The following is a 20,098-nucleotide window of genomic DNA, read 5'->3' as shown; positions in this document are numbered from 1 at the left end:
CAGAGAACTGAAAATAAATACTAACGGCGGGAGTAGAGATAAGCAAGGAAAATGACAACAGCCAACAAGAATCGGGATATGTCCCAAGGTTTTCAGTCATTCAAAGTGTTCTATAATCTATTTTTTTGCATCTCGACATAGCATGTTTTTAAGGTGAATTAGATTAAATTATGTCAAAAAGATCTATTGTCTGTTTTTTTAGTATGAGCATTACATAAAAAATAGTTAATACAGCATTTCTCTAAGGCAGAGATGCCTAAACTAGAGGCCTATTTTAATAGAGATTGTCATTTCTACTTTAAAATAATCTTTTTGTTTGTTTGTTTGTTTGTTTAATTGCTGAGCTACAGTACCAAAAAGCCAACTGAAATGAAATTTCATTTAAATGCTAATTGTAAATACGTAAATAAATACTTGATATAAATACTAAAAAAGGTAAATACTGTCACTCAACGGATAGAGGACAATGCAGAAGACATCTGTGAGCAAATCAAGGCAAAATCTGGTGTAGCGTAACTCCATTCTGTTCGTTATAAAAACGTAAAACAAATGTAAACTGCATTAGTTAATACAAAGTAATTTTCTAGTAGTTTTCTAGTTATTTTTAAATGCTATTAAATAAATTGGGAAGTACCCATGGCAGCTATATTTACCTTCGGCGCACTAGCCCCAATCTAGTTTGGTTTCTAGCCCTTCATAAGAAAAAGTTTTAGCATTCCCGCTCTAGGGAAATGTTATGCTGCAAGAAATACCATTACTGCAATACTCAACAACAATATGGCACACCATATATGTTCCCATTGTGCAGGTATAAACAGTGTGGAATAGTCATTTCAAATTGTAATAATGTACCAAAATATTTCATTTTATACTGTATAGTTAATCAAATAAATGCATAAATGGAAACCTAAAATACTTTTAATAATAAAAAAAAATCATAACAAACCCAAGTAAATAATAGATTATATGTCAATTGGCTTTTATTTCAAAAACCTTTTTTCTATGAATGAATTTTTCATCATTATCATTATAATATTTCATTTTTTTCATGAATATGTAAGATAGAAATGCATACTTAATTTGCAATGCAATATTTGACAGCTTATATTTGAAAACATCAACTGTCCATTATATAAATATGGTACATAGGGTCAGCAATCATATAATTATTACCTTCTATAGCAATGCTAAATAAATGTAATAATAAATATCATGCAATAACAATAAAGAAATAAACATAAAATATTAACAAGTTAATAATAAAAAAATTGTGTTGATAAATATTATAAGGTTTAATGGACAATATTCTATGCTGCATAACAATCAAACTTCACACCAGTGAGGTGCCCTCTAGTGCTGAGCTAGAGAACAACCAGAGCATGTCATGCCTGTTTTGATGTACAATTTCTATATAAATATTGGAATTACCACCAATAAATATTTCCCCATAACAGGCAGCACTTCATATTAATAAACCTAAGTGTCTCTTATGTTAAATGAGAACATTCCAAACAAAGCTTTCTTCTGGCCAGAAAAGCTTCTTATTTCCCTTCACAAAGCGCTGTGTCAGAGTTGACAGTTAAAATAAAAGACCACCTAAATGTTGCATATATAGTGACCACATTACCAATATGCCCATGTTTAAATGATTTATTGCATATCTGACATTTTGGGATCAAATCACTGCAACATATGCAAACGATTATTAATGTGGATGTGATGTAAGACAATAGAGGCTGTCAGTCATTGCGGCTGAGAAACTCGAGCATGTCATTTTGCAATCTGTGTGCATATGAGTATGTGCCTGACTCTTTCTTTCTCTCTCTCTTTATGTGTGTGTGTGTCCTCCTCGTGCTTTGAGTCAGAGTGAACATGGCACTCTGATTTAAGCTGGAGCAAATGCACCCTTCACAACAGCTGCTCTGAAATTACCCATCAAAACCATCACCACTGAGCCCAGCTTCTTTCCAATCAGCCTGCACTGTCTGTCCATCCCGTGGGACGGGCCAAATGGAAAATGGACACACTCACACGCTGGGTTTCCATGTTTTATTGCGTCTCAAATATGCCATAGATATGATGGATTTTATAATGCACAATCTGTATATTCTTCTGTGCCATAAATTCTTCTAAACACAGCCCTCAGAGAAAGCCTTTTGAATTTTTACATTAAATTTATGTTCTTGCAATGCAGGCAATACCTGAAACACACACACACAATCACTTTTTCAAGTTACAAAGTACACACTTCAGGGTGCTCAGAAAGTTTTCCTTTTTTTTTTTAAGTTGTATGTAAAGATGACAATGTTGTCAAAATTTTTCATATTCACACATCAATTAAAATAACAATTAAAATTATGTCTGACAGGCCAGAAGCTAAAAAAAAAGTCAAAAACACAATACACCTGCACACATATGGTCCGTGGTTGGTTCACGCATTCCTGTAGACTGAAAACATTCCAGATAGCTTAGAATTTGGCTCGGAAAACATGTCTGAAATGCCACCCATAGTTGGACATTTAATCTTAAACTTGGGAGTAGCAGAAAAACCCAGACCTCAGTGAGAAGTAGCTTCATTTTGTTAGTTTAAGTAAGCGATTTGTGCCATTTCTTTTTTGAACCCAATAAATGTCACAAGAATAAATATGCTATTAGTGACTACGATTTCATGGACATCAGTAAGGGAATTATTTGCCTTAATCTGATTAAGACAATAATGATTACGTTGTTTATTTGAATTACTTTTTAAATGTTCCCAATTATGATCCCGTTTTACATGTTATAGCATAAAGATAGATTAACATTATTGCGTCACCACGCTGTCCACGTTTCCTCCAGAGTTTAATGTAATTTGGGGTGTTTCATTGTTAATTTTTTAGCTTTAACTACAGTTCGGCAGTTTCACTTCCATTTAGGAACAGTTAATGCATATCTCCCGTGACAAACTGAATTATTAAATGCGATTTTGAATTAAGGGGTTGGTGAAGAGTCGTTTAAAATAAAATTTGATACCACTCCCAGAATGGGAGAACAAAAACCCTCTGCATTTCATCGTGCAGTTGAGTGTTCTGCTTTACTGACTCAATAGGTGCAGAGAATAGAGTCAAACAGCCTTGTGTGCATATATCCTGCTGCAAAAGGCAGTGAAAGTCTGACATGATGTTAATAGTTTAAGATGTTTGCATGTCTGCACTGCACTTTAAAAATGCAACTAAAATCGACATTCTGTTTAGTTTGATTATGATCTTAATCGGATTAAATTAATCAAAATTCGCTGTTTAGATAGTGGACTCTTAATCAGAATATTGTCTTAATCATATTTGAATCAGATTACTGGTGTCCATGTTAACATATTCAGTGTATCGTATGATGAATATTTTAATGTGATGCAATTGACCCTAATTTGCTTCAGAAGTGCTGTTGTGATGAAATGCTCATAATGTCACCAGTGTAAATTTTTTTGTTCCACAAGATTACATTATCTTTTCAAAAATGTGCACTTTTACATGATACACCCTTCACGTAAATTCATTGTGAACTTTTTGTTGCACTTTGGCTATTTTACTTGATAGCTGTCTGTCAGGCTACTCAGAATTTGGATTTTTTTTCCCGGCCTTCTACATGAAACAATCAGACATTCGACCTGTGAAAATGGCACCAGCACAAGAAAATTAACTATTATTTGTTTCTACAATTTCATTTATAAATTGTCCAAACAATTAATAATTATTTTTATTTATTGGTATTTAAAAGAAAACTAAGTGTATTTGGTGCTGTTGTTGAAAAGAATGGTTATGTTTTAACGAGTTAAATTATATATTCATGTTATACATTTTGATTGCATTTCAAAGTAATTAGATGTAACTGGATGTGTAAAATAAGCCCCTATATCTTTATATTGATAAAATTAATTGATATAACCCAACTAAATCAAAGTAATTGTATCTTGGCAAAGGACAATAACTAGTTTCAAGGTTTACCATGGTTTGGAAAAGCCAGCATTTAAAAAATAAATAAATAAATAAAATAAATAAAAATAAATAAATGAATAAAAAAAAAACTTTGCAAACATTTTTTGTTATATTGTGCCTAAGGTAAATGAAAGTTATTTCATATACCTTAGTTATATAGAAACTATTTCATCAACTTTATTTAGGACAAAAGTATCCACAGCAAAAATACCCTCCAAATCAAAAGCAACTGGTCAGCCCACGATTCAGGAATTGTTTAAAAAACAAGTCACTTCTACACCAACATACGAACACGCATGCTATAGCCCTGAACAGTGCAGTGGCTTTACATTATATCCAAAGAAATGAAAGCTATCCAAAGATGCTTTTTCAAGTTATTATACAATCTGTGTTTTTTAAATTTAAAGATAGTCAGAGACTTAATTAAATTGTTTAGCCTGACATGTTTCAAATTAAAAGTCAAAATATTATAAATATCTCTAAAAATAAACTATATTGTGTTCAATGGGGAAAAAAAGTTAATACAATTCAAAATAACTTATTTTAGAGCAGTGATCACAATACCATGAAACTAGTAGGTTATCATACCGTCACAATCTTATACCGACCCATGCCTTATTGCATCACTTTTTTATTGAGGCATTGGCAAAAATCCTACAGCTGTCTAAGATCAACTGTCAATTTCAGTCTGTATCATGACCAGATGGCCATTTCACACCCTTAGTTTTTAACAGTGTTGTGTAATCGTGTACAAGACTTCACTTGCATGCCACATCATTGTACATTCTCCATCACAAGAATAATCAAGGAACAGAAACACTGTTTAGGCAAGAATAATACCAGCTGAGAGGGAAACAAACAACAGGTTAATCTGACTGAATTGGAAGAAAATATTTTCTCTTATCTTTCTATCGGTTCTGTTTTGGCCATAAATGCAACAAAAGTGTTGTGTTAAAAGTGTTTAAAACAAAGGGAAATGTGAAAGTCGGACAACAATATCCTCACCAAACACAACAGTATTGCAATATCACCTATAGAAGAGGACCATGATCAACTTCCAAACATTACATTACATGCAATTCTGGATTCGCCTGCAGTCCTGGATAGAGAAACTATGAACTCAGTTTGATTGGATTTACAGTGGTTAAGTGCTTGAGGTCAAATTTAGCTTAAAGCTCAATTGTCTGGGCCCAACAGAGCATTCACAGCACAAATATATCCAAACAAAACAGTATACTCACTAGCTTGACATTTAAGATATATGCACTGATGCTAAACTCCCTCAACAATCACAGTGCATCAAATAAAATCCTTACAGGATGTCTAATGTAGTTTACAAGCGAAGGTCATGTTGATGGAATGAGTTTCATAGGTCATCAGATCTTCTTTTTACCTGTGCAGTATGCTATTTGTATATTTTATTAGATCCATGTATGCTTGTAAATGTTTTGCTTCTAAAACAAACATACTTTTTTCTGCTTTTTAACTCTAAACTAAATGTAAAACCACTGCAAAACAAAAGGACATGCATAGCGTGTTCAAAAAAAAAACATTGCTTTTTACAAACAAAAGCGAAGAATGAGTAGTATTACCGAAGATTCGCCCCCGGTGCTTTTGCATAGTGGACCCCGGAAAACTCCTTTGATGCTCCGGTAGTGTCCGTTGCTGAGGTGCGTGGAGCTGATCACAAGGTAGTAGCACGCCATTCGGTCCAGCGTCACCCATGAGCGGGATTCAGACACGACCAGGCGGGCAAGTTACTTTGAAGATGATCACGCTGGGTTCACGCTGACTTAAAGTAGACAGAGGACGGTCAGCGAGTGGTGTGATCGCTTCAGCACGTTACGAGGACACGCTGATAAAACAGTAATCTGGCAATCGTCCCACACTTCTGTCACCTCCTCCGTCTGTTTTCCTCTTCAAGAACGCACACGCACCTGCTCTCCAGTCCAGGCGACGTTACTGGATGTTGCTCCGGAGTTGCCAGAATTGTTCAGTCCCAAACACAGCGTTCACATCCAAGAAAAAGAAACAGTTCAAGTAAGGTCATGTCCTCATTAAACACCGTTTAAAAAGTCACGTCTGTTGAGTGATGTTAAAACACCCGTTCTGGTGCTGATGGAGTGATGTGGTACTTGTAGTATGAGTGATGTTTCAGCTGGCGTGGATTCATATGAGAGCGCGCGTGTCTTCAATTGACCGGTCAACTCTCACACGAATTTGCTGGATGTCGGATAGCAGATGCTTTTTTCCCGGTGCTGAAACGATCCTCGCTCTGAGCTGAGTCCAATCCAAATGAGTGTAAAGCAGAGGCTCTCTCGCTCTCTCTCTCTCTCTCTCTCTCTCTCTCTCTCTCTCTCTCTCTCTCTCTCTCTCTCTCTCTCTCTCTCTCTCTGCTAAGGAGGGATTTGAGAGAGTAATAAAGCTTTCAACGGAACGTGGGCAGTTTTTTTGGCACTGCAATGCAATCAGTGCATTAAGAAAACATTCTCACGCGTGCATGTAAGCCTTTTATATGACTATTTATTTCTGTCTATGAAATAGTAACCGTTGTCTTAAAGCTACCGTGATTAATCTTGATTTTACGACGTGACCCTTTAATATTTAATAATAATGTAAAACGTATAGTTACTGCAGTTACGGTGTTATTTCCACCAGGGGATCATAAACGCAAAAGTTTGATTAGAAGTTATAGGGTCCACAGAAAAAACAACGAGTACGATTACAGAATCAATTTCTTTTTTAACATTTTAAGTCTGCAGGAAATCAAAACTGACTAAATGTACCTTGTTAGTTCTGAATGAGGTTAAGAGTTTTTGAGGTGAATAATTGTGTCACTGGCTATATGCACAGCAAATATTTTTTAGCCAATAATGAACTTCTGGAGCTTTATGTGACTATTTTCAATTTCATACGGTTCCTTTCACAACAACGAAGTTGTAATGCAATTAAAATATAATCAGTTAAATAGACTTAAGCATCCATTTGGTTGTTAAGTGTAAAAAGCGTAGAAAGAAAACGCTAGCACTATCATTAGCCACAGCACATAACTTCCATTGAACATACTGGGGTAAAATTAATTTCCATATTTTTAAGGCATGGTGCAGAAAAATAGAATTTATTTCAGTATTCCCACTTTACAGTGCAACTGGAAAGTATTCATAGCGATTCACTTTTTCCACATTTTTTTATGTTACAGTCTTATTCCAAAATGGTTTAAATTCATTTCCTCAAAATTCTACAAACATTACCCCATAATGACACAGGGAAAAAAAGATTTTTTTTTAATTGTTGCAAATTTAATAAAAATAAAAAACCTGAAAAAAAAAATCACATGTACATAAGTATTCACAGCCTTTGCCGTGAAGGTCAGAATTGAGCTCAGGTACATTCTGTTAGAGATCTGCGCAGGACTAAATTTTGAATCCCACTCCCAATCGCTTTTGTTAGGAGAACAAAATCAAAAAACACCCAGCTGTCTGTATAAACACACACACACACAATTGTTAGACCGCCCGCTCCTGTCAAATATTAAACCAGTTACCGACCACTCCTGCGCTTTATTCGGAAATGTATTCATGGAAATCTGGTCTGGTCTACATTCTATTTCCACTGATCATTCTTCAAATGTTTCAGCAGCTTAATTGGAGTTCACCTGTGGTAAATTCAGTTGATTGGACATGATTTGAAAAGGCATACACCTGTATATATAAGGTCCCAGGGTTGAGAGTGCTTGTCAAAGCACAAACCAAGCATGAAGACAAAGGAATTGTTTGTAGACCTCAGAGAAAGGGTTGTCTCAAGGCACAAGGCTGGGGAAAACTTTCTGCTGCTCTGAAAGTTCCAATGAGCACAGTGGCCTCCAACATCTGTAACTGGAAGATGTTTGGAGCCACCAGGACTCTTCCTAGAGCTGGCCGGCCATCTAAAGTGAGTGATCAGGGGAGAAGGGCATTAGTCACAGAGTTGATCAATGACCCGATGGTCACTCTGTCTGAGCTCCAGCCAAAAAAGCCATCTGAAGGACTCTCAGACCATAAGAAACAAAATTCTCTGGTCTGATGAGACTAAAATTTAACTCATTGGAGTGAATGCCAGGCATTTGGAGAAAACCAGGCATGTCAGGCAAGCATGGTGGTGGCAGCATCATGCTGTGGGGATGTTTTTCAGCAGCAGGAACTGGAAGACTAGTCATGATAGAGGGGAAGATGAATGCAGCAATGTACAGAGACATCCTGAATAAAAACCTGCTTCAGAGTGCTCTTGACCCCAGACTGGGGCTACAGTTCATCTTCCACCAGGACAATGACCCAAAGCACACCACCAAAATGTCAATAGATGGCTTCACAACAACTCAGTAAAATGTCCTTCAGTGGCCCAGCCAGAGCCCAGATCTTAATCCTATTGAACACCTCTGGAGAGATCTAAAAATGGCTGTACTGTTTCCTTCTCTGATGATGATGATGTAAGTTTGAGAGGTTTTGCAGAACATCCTGCACCACTTCTCTCCAACCATTAGTTTGCTGTGAGTAAGAGATGCTGAGAATAAAATGCAACTCTCTCGTCAGCATTCTGTTATGGAAATGTATAAGTAACCTCCAGGTCACATTGACGTTAATGTTTCAAGTATACGGATTACACAATGATGACTTCTGTAGTGTACATGCCAGGTTTGTGGTTGGCAATATCACTGTGTAAATGAACTATAAATAAACAGCCAAAACATAACCATACCTCAGCAACAGTAAATCATTATTTTCCTTTTTAAAATATTTCTGTTAAAGTGTTATAAGCCATGGACCAGATCAACAAGATTACAAATTTTATTAAATGCAAAAAATGGTATATGAAAAACTGGGCAAGACTGTATTTAATAGCTTTAACTCTTTATCTGTATAAAAATCTTGTGACTACCTTCATTAACACTCCAGGGTTCTTCCAACTAGTGTCCTATGAGGGAAAGTACCACAATTCTGACTGGAGAATTTTTCTGTAACAGCATCATGTGTAATGAAGTTTCTCCACAAATTCATATGTTAAAGTTTGTGTGAACTAGAAGTTCCTGCTGACTTATTTCGGTATGATGATGTATTTTTAACTGAAATGGAAAATTAAGTAGGAAGTAGAGTATTATTTTTGCACTCTCCTATGTTTTGTTTGCATCAAACTAATGGTTTGAGGGTCATGGTATTGCAATATTTCGCCCCCAAGCTGTCAAACTGACAACATCAGATAAAGACTGCCATTCCAGAGTGAAGCTAAATTGTTAGATTTTGATAACAAAGTTTACCAGTAGATTAACTTTTTTGGGGTTAATTGTTCACTTTCAATGTGCGTTAGCAAAATAATAATAAGATTTCATCAGGATTTTTTTTTATACAATGAATTCCCCTGAGAGAAGCATGTACAATCAATTAACATTGAAGCTCACAACATGTCTGTCTTTAGAAGTAAAAAGTTATGTTTCCCTATGGAGAAAATGAATTGAGTTTTAACTTCCAAAACCCAAATGTTGCACTCCATAGCATTCGCCTGAAGTAACTATAGCAACAGTCCACCACTCAAACACAATCATTTTCATAAACAGCACTGACAAAACTGTCATTATCATCACCTTAAATATTCATAAAATATGGCATGAAAACACAAGGGTTTTGTTTAAAAATTGCAAAGACAGTTGATGAGTTAAAAATACAATTTGAGAAGACCTTCAACAGACAGCTTGCTGAAAAAGTCTATTAAATCCCATTAAGAAAATGTCAATCCCCTTGAAAAGCATTGTATAAACTGCTCATTGTCTGATCTAACTTTTAAAAATACAACCCAATCCCTCCACCTAACCGGGTTATATAAAATATTATTTCTGACTTAAAGAATAACATTAAGACATTACCACTAAAAGCACATTTTGACCCATAAAATTCTTTGTAGGCCTACTCAGGACATAATAACCAACTCCACCAACAATAAACCACCACTTAAAACGAATGCACTCCTCCTCTGATTTGCCACTGAGGAAAATTAAACTCATTTAAAACCACTGAAAGAAGCAATAAGAAGCGTAATGTTGGCCTTAGGGAGAGCTGACTTGCTCTGTCCACTGACTGTGGTGCTGAAATCAGAGCAGCTCCTCAGGATGAGAAAGATCCTGAAACTATTCATTGTACTTAAGAATAATGACTGCAACACCTTTTTTAAGCCAGAGGTCTGGAATGTAGATGCATTCAGCACATTTTGACTTCAACAGACTACACCTTGCCATCAGGCAAGTCTAAATGGTCATTACATTCCCTTATAATTGGTTCAGTCGATCTTAATGAGTTTTGTGATGGTGATTTTTTTAACATGCAGCCTCAAGACTCTCTCATTCAACTAGGAATACCGAAAACAAAGCAAATCTTGCATCGCTTTACATCAGTGGTTCTCAACCCTTTTCACTTCGCTGCCCACTTCTTTCTCCGATGAATTTTTTAAGGCCTACCCGTCTAACATTTTCTCCAAAATGTTTGTATGAAATGCACATTATTAACCCTTTCAGGCTCAAATTAAATTTTAGAAACAGGCAAAATCTATGCTTTTAACTGTTGCAATTCAGTAACGCGCCTGCCTTGATAGGGTTAACAAAACTAAACTTTTGTTGTGCCTTCTATTATTTTTTATTAACTATATGTGGAAATATTAAATAGTTTACACAAATACACAGAGAGACTTTCACTTCACGCAGTTTTTGAATGAACAGACTTGCACTAGTTGCATACTTCATCTTGAGGCTTTTTTCACGCCGAGTATAAAGTAATCAATCAGAGAACAGGAGAAAGTGCATTGTTTCAATCATTTTAATAATAAAATCCAAAAATTATAGTACAATATTGATAATTAATTTTAAGCTCGCGGCCCACCACGATCGCTGAGGTCCACTGGTTGAGAATCCCTGCTTTCCAGTATTTAAACATGTATTTGCCCAGGAATAACTTGCTTACATGCTTTAAATCTGCTGATTACAAATGTTTCATTTTTGAGTCACTGCAGATAAGTGCATCTGCTAAACACTTTACATGTAAATGCAAGACTATTTATTTATCTGTGTACCAATAAATCAAACCTTTGTGCAAGTATACAACACAAATGTGTTATCATCAAGCACAGGAGTCCGTGAAGTTACTGTGCTTTAGCAGCGCCGTGAACTGCTGAAGTGCCATTATCTCTAGGGTACAAATCCTTTTGTGTACATTTCAAAAAGAAAAAAATACCAAATACTAATTTCCCTTCATAAAAGGATGCTCGTGCAATCATTACAAAGCAAAGACGTGTCTGTCGTTTAAAAGAAAAAACGGCTCTTTGAATTGCATTCATGAGTTACTGGATATCTAATCTTTCTAAGTTTTGCCCCCAGCTGGGTTCTCGCCTCCTATTCTCTCCCTCTCATTCAACCCTTTCACTCTATCTGCTATTTTTCCCTGCCACTCTCTCTCTTTTTCATATATCCTGATGAAATTATGAAATATTAAACAGACTTTTGGGGTCCATATTCTTGCTTTTCTGCAGTTGCTTCGAGGTAATAAGAAAACTAGCATGTCATGACACAAACGCAATAAAACATGTACATACAGGCACACACATACATGCGTGTACATACTGTATAAAACAGGAGTATAAGGGTCACAATCAGTATATTTGGATTCAAACACTGAAGCAGTCAGTGGAACTTTCTCAGCCAGCGGAGACTGAGAGAAATGAAATATTCAGCAATCTAAATGTAAATGTAAGAGAAATTTATTGTTGGGTTTTCTGCACAATTACAGCATGCTAAATTTATTGGCTGCTCCTGCTGATAGTGTGAGACAGAAATAGAGCCAACTTGAAAAAGGAGTCCCAACGAATGCATGAATCTATTGACAAAATAATTTATTTTTGTTACTTTATATACATATATAAGGTGGATGCACATTGTACAGAGAGGCCATAGTGCATGGGTTCACATTTTCCATTACTTTCGAGCACATTCTGCTGATCTGTTTCTATAAATCAGTGGTTCTCAACTGGTGGGACAACTTTCCACCTTCATTACCCTGTCGTCAGTCGCCGCTCATGGTTCAATGGGTCCTGAAGCGAAACCAGTTGAGAACCACTGCTCTAAATTGCATTGCAGCCAAGCTCTCAGAACTTCATTTCATACACAAGTAGGAACTTAAAGGAATAGTTGTCATTTACTCATCCACATTTCAAGCTTTTTTCATTTTCTTCTGTGGAAACACAAAAGGTCATGTTAGGAAGAAGCACAAGATTCTTGTGTATTGCTTTAGCCCTACAATTGAAGAAAAAATAAATAAAACACCTTGTTCAGTATGGAAGAAAAAAAACAATCTTGTGTGTTTTACAGACGATTTGAGTGAATGATGACAAAATGTTTGTTTTTTTAGTTCAACTTAACTTTAAAGGGATAGTTCACACAGAAAAAGAACAAATAATGTGTAAATTGGACAGAATTGTAATTTTTAGGTAAACTTTAAAAAAAATCCACTATAAAGAAAAGAATTCAGTACATGAAAATGGCTTTACCAAGAGCCTCAAACACCATTGTTTCCTCATTTATTCCTGATAACAATTCCAGGCCGTGTTCACATGTATATTATAGCATCAATGTTACAGCACAATGCATTTCTTTCCATCTCTTCTCTCAGGATTAATTATTTAAACTGGAGCAAAATAGACAACTCTGGGGGGTTTATATTAGATAGCTCACTCAATTATAGCTAAAATAAACCTCTCCACCATTTAAGTAAAAAAAGTGACAAAGGAATCTCCTCCATTTGTTAAAATATTTATACCACAAATAAAGTTAGATTATTTTGCATACATTTATTTCAGAGTGCATATGAGAACAGGGAGAACAAGCATCAAAAGCTGTGCATCAGAGTAAAGATCATGAATATTCACGTCAATTCCAAATATGGTCAATAAGAGCCCTCTGACTCCTTCTATTCTGGCAGTGCGATCTGTAAGTGAAGTGGGGTTGGTGGGTGGCAGAAGGGGTATGGTTTGATGGACGGTGCCACAGGCCTGAGAGTCTTCGGAGCAGGTCAGATCTACCGTCAAGAGATTTTAGACTAAGAAGAATCCTGACCTCTTTGTCCGTATCTCACAACAAAACACATGCGAGAAGTAACAGGCCACATAGTATATCTTTAGTTATTAACTACATGGTGAAAAAGAAGCCTTTAGTGGGGTAGAAAATTTTGTTATTTTGCTCACCTGGCCTTTGAAGGGAATTAGCAATTTCTCCTCAACTTTTCCAACCAGGTTGTGGTATTGCTCAAATGACACATCAAAAAGACACAGGTGCTCCTGCCAAATTTAACTAGTTTTTCCACCATTTCTTGAGTCTAAATAGACTGAAAATAAGCGTTTTTAACTTCTCCCCAATGTCCAACTGGCCTGCAGATACCTATACTAGTGGGTGCTACTCGCTCAAGGGCTGTAGGTAATCACAGATGTTATTTTCAGTCAGAACTCATTTCACACAGCATAATTTGAATTGCCGCATGAAATATCACCGTCCAGATATTTAGCATGTGTTGGGAAAAAGGAATTACAAAGGATTTTTTTAAACATATTTTTGTCTCTTATTCTTTTCATTAAATAATTGTATTTGTATTTCTTAAAGGTGATATATTATCTGAACATCTGTTGACTGTGATAGTCTAAAATTAACTTGAGCTTTGCAGCTAAACTTTCTGTCAGCAGAAATGTGTTAAAACTAGGGATGTAACGGTATCAGAATTTCACGGTACGGTAATACCTCGGTATGAATGTCACGGTGCGGTATTTATTGAATCATTTACAGGAAAAACAAAACTTATGAAAATACTCCAAATAAGTGCCAAAAGTGTCAATGACATACAAATTAGCCATCTATCTGTAAGCTTTGAAACAGGAACTTCAATTTTTATAACAAAAAATTATTAAACCATGTAAAAAAAATAGTTTCAAGTTTCAATTTAGTATTGTTAAAAACTCACCACATTCAACATTTAATCACTCACTCACTTAGATATAGATGGGTTTTAAGGAAAATTATCATATAACTATAATCTGATAAAAGCTGGTATCTGGGCATTTACAATGTCCCCTGCAACAGAAAAAAACCCTCTCATTTGGGACTGAGGTTTCTGGGACAGAGATATGACTTGGCCCAGGTTGACAGCAGTGGGTAACGTTGTGCATTGTCTTTCCACCACTTGAGAGGACAAGCCATGAGTGAGATAGAGGTCTCTTTGCGGTACAAGTCAATGTCTGCATCAATCTGTACAGTGTGCTGTGTTTCTGCAGTCCCCATGAATGTTATTAGTCGTATTCCCCAACTGGCAGGCACGGGCACACATAGGGCTCAACCTGTGCAGTGCACATGCCCTTTTTAGTCTTGGATAGAAAATGCCCTTCCAAAATGATTAAAAGTGCCCCCGCGATGCGACACACCCTCCGTCCTGCCCTTCAGTAGGCGCGCGACAACACAGCTCTTGAGTATGCGCACTCAACCCCCCTCCCCGCTTTACAGTACGAGCGTGACAACACAGCTGATCAGAACACGCGCGACAACACCACTATTTAGTACGTGCGCAGCGACAACACCTGCTTTAGGTTCGATCATTTCCAGCTCTTTTTCATCCCCGCTAATAGCAACACACTCCATTTCCGCATTACTGGATCTGTAGCGACAACAGACCGCAAAGGATGGTGGCCACGCCTGGGCTGACGAGAATTATAGTTTCCGCTACCTCACGTTCGCTTCATTCGCCTGAGCAAATTCTCTCAGAAGACCTATAGTTTTATCGAGTCATGCGACTACGGTAATATCGAAAAAAATGCTATTGTGGTATGATGGTATTTACAATACTGTTACATCCCTAGTTAAAATTGAACAGAATATGTGCAGTTGAAAAAGGCTTAGGCTTTTAATTTTTTGCAGATAATTCATAGAAAAAAGAAGATGTATGTATGGGTGCGGCCAACGGAGGACTGGAAAACGATTAATAAGTGACATATTTCACTAAACTCCACCTGTTAACATCAGCTGCCTATAAAAGTTAAAGTCAGGAAATGAAAACTGTTGCACACATCCTGAACGTAACTCTTACATTGCATTGAGGATAACAGAATTCTGTGAATCGAATTATTCATTTGTATCCAATAAATTGCTAACATATTAAACCTTGAAGAAAAACAAACATTCCAACACATGCTACATATCTGACGGGTGTCGGTGACTTATCAGTGATTCTCTCAGATCGCGCCTTTGACAGTTTGACATCACATTGTGTGGCTGTTACTTGTGAATAAGCACCGATTTGCCTGTGATTTCAGGCATTTGTAGGCAATTTCTCAAAACCTTTCAGCTAGTCAAAATCGGAGCTAAAATCATGTTGTCTGAACTCGGCATTACCTGCTCGGCGTGAAAAAAACAAATGTGATTGGCTCTCCACGTGTAACAAAGCACAAAATCTGAATGCTGTTAACATTATTAGATGATCAATGTTTAAATGTAAAAAAAAAACATCCTAAATTAAATCGGTTCATCATATAAAGCAAACATGTTTTTTCGAAGGACTTGGATTAAATCCCTGCTTATGTAATTATTTAAATTAAAATTTTGAAGCATCAGTGGTATCGCTTGGCCATACAGACAGAAATTCCTCATATATGATTCAAATAGCTTCATTAATGGTCCAAAGGTTTGATTTTGGAAAGACATCAGGGTGAATAAATGATGGCAGAATTAAAACACTCTTCCCTTGACATTTTGCATTATTATTCTTATCCATTTTTTTTTCTAAACGCCTTGTGAATTTTTATTTTTTCATCAGCCAATAAAAACAACCATAAAGCACACTGTGATCAGCACAAATCATGTTAGCCAGCATTTTCTCCTTTTATTTTAGTCAATAAGTCTATTAATTTTAATACCCTAAATATGCACAATTACATGGTTAGTTGCATTTTATCATTAGCATTTAGCATTGCTTTTCTTGCTGTCTGTGACCTCATCAAAACCCCAGCAGAATCATGACAGTACATATTATTAAGTAGGTAAATGATTTTGTCCTTCTCCTCAATAAGAGACCTAATGAGTCTCATTATACTGAATTCAGTTACAAAAACGAAAACCCAAAAGAAGCCTTCTCAACTACCATTCTTTAGAAGCTGATAACAGAACATATACAGATCCCCCAAATCAGGTCACAGACACACAAACATTAAACACATACACAAACACACAAAGCAGAAAAGTGCAGCTGCAGATGAAAGGCTGGGAATCCAGTGGTTGAATTTCATTCCGACTGGCTTTATGTGCCCTGACTCCAACTGGGAATTTCATTACAGAAAACCACTCCTGTGTGAGAGACAACCCCAGGTTATACATCCAATAAGGTGAGTGTGTGGCTGTGAGAATCGGTGCATGCGTGTGTTTATTGCAGCCCCGGTGACACTCAGTAAAAATACATAAAGTGAAGGTCAGAAGACAGCAGACCCCTCTCACACACCACGCTAAAGCACTTTTCGAGTCTATGAAGACACACATCACGGCTTTCATTTTTGCCTTTCTGAAATTGCATATTTGGAATATTTCTTGCCCTCACTGACACTTTAAGAAATCGTTTGAAATTAAATTACGTCATTTGCTCACTTGGAATCACATTCAAAGCCTGTATGATTTGTTTTCTTGAGTGGACTACAAGATGTTACGAACAGTACAATATCAGTTTTTGACATGATCGTCTATTATAATATTACTATTGGTTTTTGAAGATGCGCATGTTGACTAGTGTTGGGCAATGTGTTATAATTAATAATAAGTAATAGTAGTATTGCTTTTTTAAAGTAACGAGCAAAGTTGGGTGTAAAGTGTTCCACAGTACTCATTACTGTATTCTAATTACATTTATGGGGATCACAGTAATGTAATGAATGTAATGAATCACATTTGAAATTTGTGTAATTTGATTAGTTACTAAAGTCAATGTAATTGCATTACTCGAGTTGCAAATATAGTGTTTATGGTTTCTGATTTGACAGGTAATACAAACACATAATTTTATGCACCATACTTACAAATGACAAAGACAAAATATGTGATAATGTGCTAACTCAGAGACACGTACACACACCATCAATTCTATAATTCACCATAATTCACACACACCATCAATTGTACAGTAGCCGGCTTGCCGTATGCATGAAGGCTGAGTTAGCAGAATATAGTTCTCCTTTCACGTCTTAGCAGCTCTGAAATAAAGTATTGCCCACACATATTAAATCAATGGCTATGTTTGCATTATCCCCCAGTGCTCCTCTGACCTATTGCTCTGAAATATCCTGCATTATCCAGCCAGAGGAAGCCTCTCATCTCTCGTCAATTCCCCACACGGTGGAGCACTGCATATGAACAATTTTGGACTTTATCCAAAAGAGCATATTGCCTCATCCTGAAAATATATTATTTATCTGCTGTGGAGAATAATCCTGGGTTAGGTTATGATTCTTCATGATTAATAGTGGTTTTGGCTATTCCCTTAACCCACTGCATTTAATACAAAGCAATGGCATGAAAAGTAAAAAGATACAGGAAGTAGAAAGTCAATTTCTTTCAGAAAAAAGCTAGAATTTTATTTAATATATCATTGATAATGCTGTTATCTAATAAGTGAGACACTATGATTAGAAAGTAAACATTTTAAGTCCCATTTAATCTAATTATCTTTTCCTCCAGGGAACTCATTATTGGTTTTTGTTCAGTAGTTTATGACCAACCCAGAGAATATACTATTTTAAACTACTAAATATACGTCAATAAAAGCCACTTTAAATTTTACTGTTCATCTGTTAAGTTACCTTTTTAAGATCAAATGTTGTCAAATCAGAGACCAAAATTCCATGGACAGTAGCAAAGAGTGAGTCATACAATTAATACATGTTAATTACTCATCTTTATCAGATATTAATCAGCTTTCTTAAAAATCTTATTTATAATCTAGAAGAAGGGTGGCTCGGTGGTTAGCACTCTCACCTTACAGCAAAAAAGTTGCTGGTCCCAGCTGGGAAAGTTGGCATTTCTGTTTTTAAGTGTTCTCCTAGTGTTCGAGTGAATTTTCCCCAGATGTTTCGTTTACCCCAAAGTCCAAAGACTTATATAGGTGAATAGGGTAAACTAAATTGGCCTTAGTGTATAAGTGTGTGTTTGAATGCGAGAGTGTATGGTTGTTTCCCAGTACTGGGTTGGGGCTGGAAGGGCATCCGCTGCACAAAACATGTATAGTTGGTGGTTCATTCCACTGTAGCGACCTCTGATAAATAAGGGACTAAGCCGAAGGAAAATTAATGAATGAATAAAAATAGAAGAAAAGAAACAGGCATGGGGCACTAGATACTAACATTTTAAATGCAACAATATTAATGTCATTCACAACATTGCACAGCTTTATTTGCATTTTTAAAGATTAAATATAAGTGAGCATTAAATATTGTGCTGTGCTCCAAATGTACAAAGTAGGCCTAATGTCTTCAGACGTAATGGTTAGAGAGTTGGACTTGCAATCACAAGGTCACAGGTTCAAGTGCTGGCACTGGCAGGGAGTGTTGGTGGTGGGAGTGAATAACCAGTGCAATGGGTGTGTGTGTGTGTGTGTGTGTGTGTGTGTATGTGTGTGTGTGTGTGTGTGTGTGTGTGTGTGTGTGTGTGTGTGTTCACTGATGGATTAAACGGCGAGCACAAATTCTAAATATGGGTCACCATTCTTGGCCACATCACGATTTTCACTTTCATATACAGTAGCAGCAATTATCAGGGTACAATCAGTTTAAGGCCAATAGGTGTTTTTTGCAAAAATGTTGTATTTATCCTTTGATAAATCTGTAACTAGTTTAAATGATTACATAAATACAACAAAATTTACCATTTCAGGCCAGCATTTTTAACAGTTGTTTAGTAAACAATTGGTTGAAGGTCTTTTGAACTGTGTTATATGCTTAAATCTTTTGGTTAGATTTGCTAAAAACACTATTAGGAAACCTATATTTCACTAAAAAGTGTAAATTGGTTGTTTTTGCATTATTTCAAGCAAATTCGTACTTCCGGTTTGAAACTAATTTTTGAAGCTGCGTCACGGTCATGACATAATAGCGTTGTATTCCAGCGTGCAGACTGGGCATCTGTGCCAGAGTGAGTCTTATTACATCTTACAGCCTGCTGCATTAATGCATGAGTAAGGCTTGGTTCAAACTTCATTAATATTCATTACTGTCATAGTGTTTAGATGACAGAGACACCATGTTGTGTTGGCAAAACAAGTGTGAAGTGTTGCTTTTATAGTTTGCTGCAGTTAAGTTTCGTTTTCATTTTCTCTCTGTGAGAGCGCAGCTAGAGTCACGCGTGGATTAACAGTGTACGCTTTGCTCAACAACGATAACTTACGTGTCTAAGGAGGATTATTGTTTACCTGAGAGCTGTTCTCATCTGCAAACGCTGAGATCCAGATTCGCTTGTAGTCTCCTCTTAATTAAGACGCGGCTCTAGTTGCTGTGGATTGTCCTTTCTCTACAGATTTGGTAAGTGAGCGACCAGTGCTCTTTGTTTAATCAATTCGTATTTTATTCATATCGAACAAACTATTGCACCGAGTGTAAACAAGTTAGCACTACAACCAAACTATAACCTCGTGTAGGATTTTGTGACTTTCTGACGCTACCTGCCGAGTGCATCTAAGTTCCTGGGAAATGCTGAGTTTTTTTTTCTCTCATTCGCCGTGCGGTATCAAACATTGCATGAAAATACACGCTTAGAGCAGTTCCTTGAATCAAATATCTCGTTTGTCGCGAGGGACATGAATGAATTCCCTGAATGAAAGAGCCAAACTGCAGTTAAAGTCCACCATTTAATAATTTGGCAAATAATTCCACTACAGATGTCCATGTAAACACAGTCACTTTGTCCGCTGTGGGTGTGTGTTTTGACTCTGAAATTCAGCGCGCCCAAATAGACACTCCCACACCAAGCCTCTTTTCTTCCTCCGACACTCCCCCCTAAACAGAGCTGGATACGCCCACTTTTCTGACTTTTTCCAAAGTAGAGGTGT

At 36.5% G+C, this 20,098-nt stretch overlaps 1 protein-coding gene and 1 long non-coding RNA gene across 5 annotated transcripts in view; one reads left to right on the top strand and one right to left on the bottom strand.

The window, feature by feature from the left end:
* The window catches only part of LOC141378207 (uncharacterized), a 394,144-nt gene that overhangs the window by 164,512 nt on the left and 209,534 nt on the right, over positions 1–20,098 (top strand). The gene's annotated exons all lie outside the window — the stretch shown is intronic.
* The window catches only part of znf804b (zinc finger protein 804B), a 233,769-nt gene that overhangs the window by 181,578 nt on the left and 32,093 nt on the right, over positions 1–20,098 (bottom strand). For 2 of the 4 annotated variants that reach the window (XM_005158072.5, XM_009292381.4), the window contains exon 1: positions 5,564–6,268. The exons of the other annotated variants lie outside the window; for them this stretch is intronic. In XM_005158072.5, coding sequence (XP_005158129.1) covers positions 5,564–5,677 — 114 coding nt within the window. In that variant the 5' untranslated portion in view covers positions 5,678–6,268. Of the gene's footprint in view, positions 1–5,563; positions 6,269–20,098 lie in introns of those variants that run through there. 4 annotated transcript variants of the gene reach the window in all.

This window comes from Danio rerio, chromosome 16, assembly GCF_049306965.1.
Source record: "Danio rerio strain Tuebingen ecotype United States chromosome 16, GRCz12tu, whole genome shotgun sequence".
NCBI lineage: Eukaryota > Metazoa > Chordata > Actinopteri > Cypriniformes > Danionidae > Danio > Danio rerio.
The sequence above is the reverse complement of the archived record's forward strand: the minus strand, read 5'-3'. Positions and strand labels throughout refer to the sequence as shown.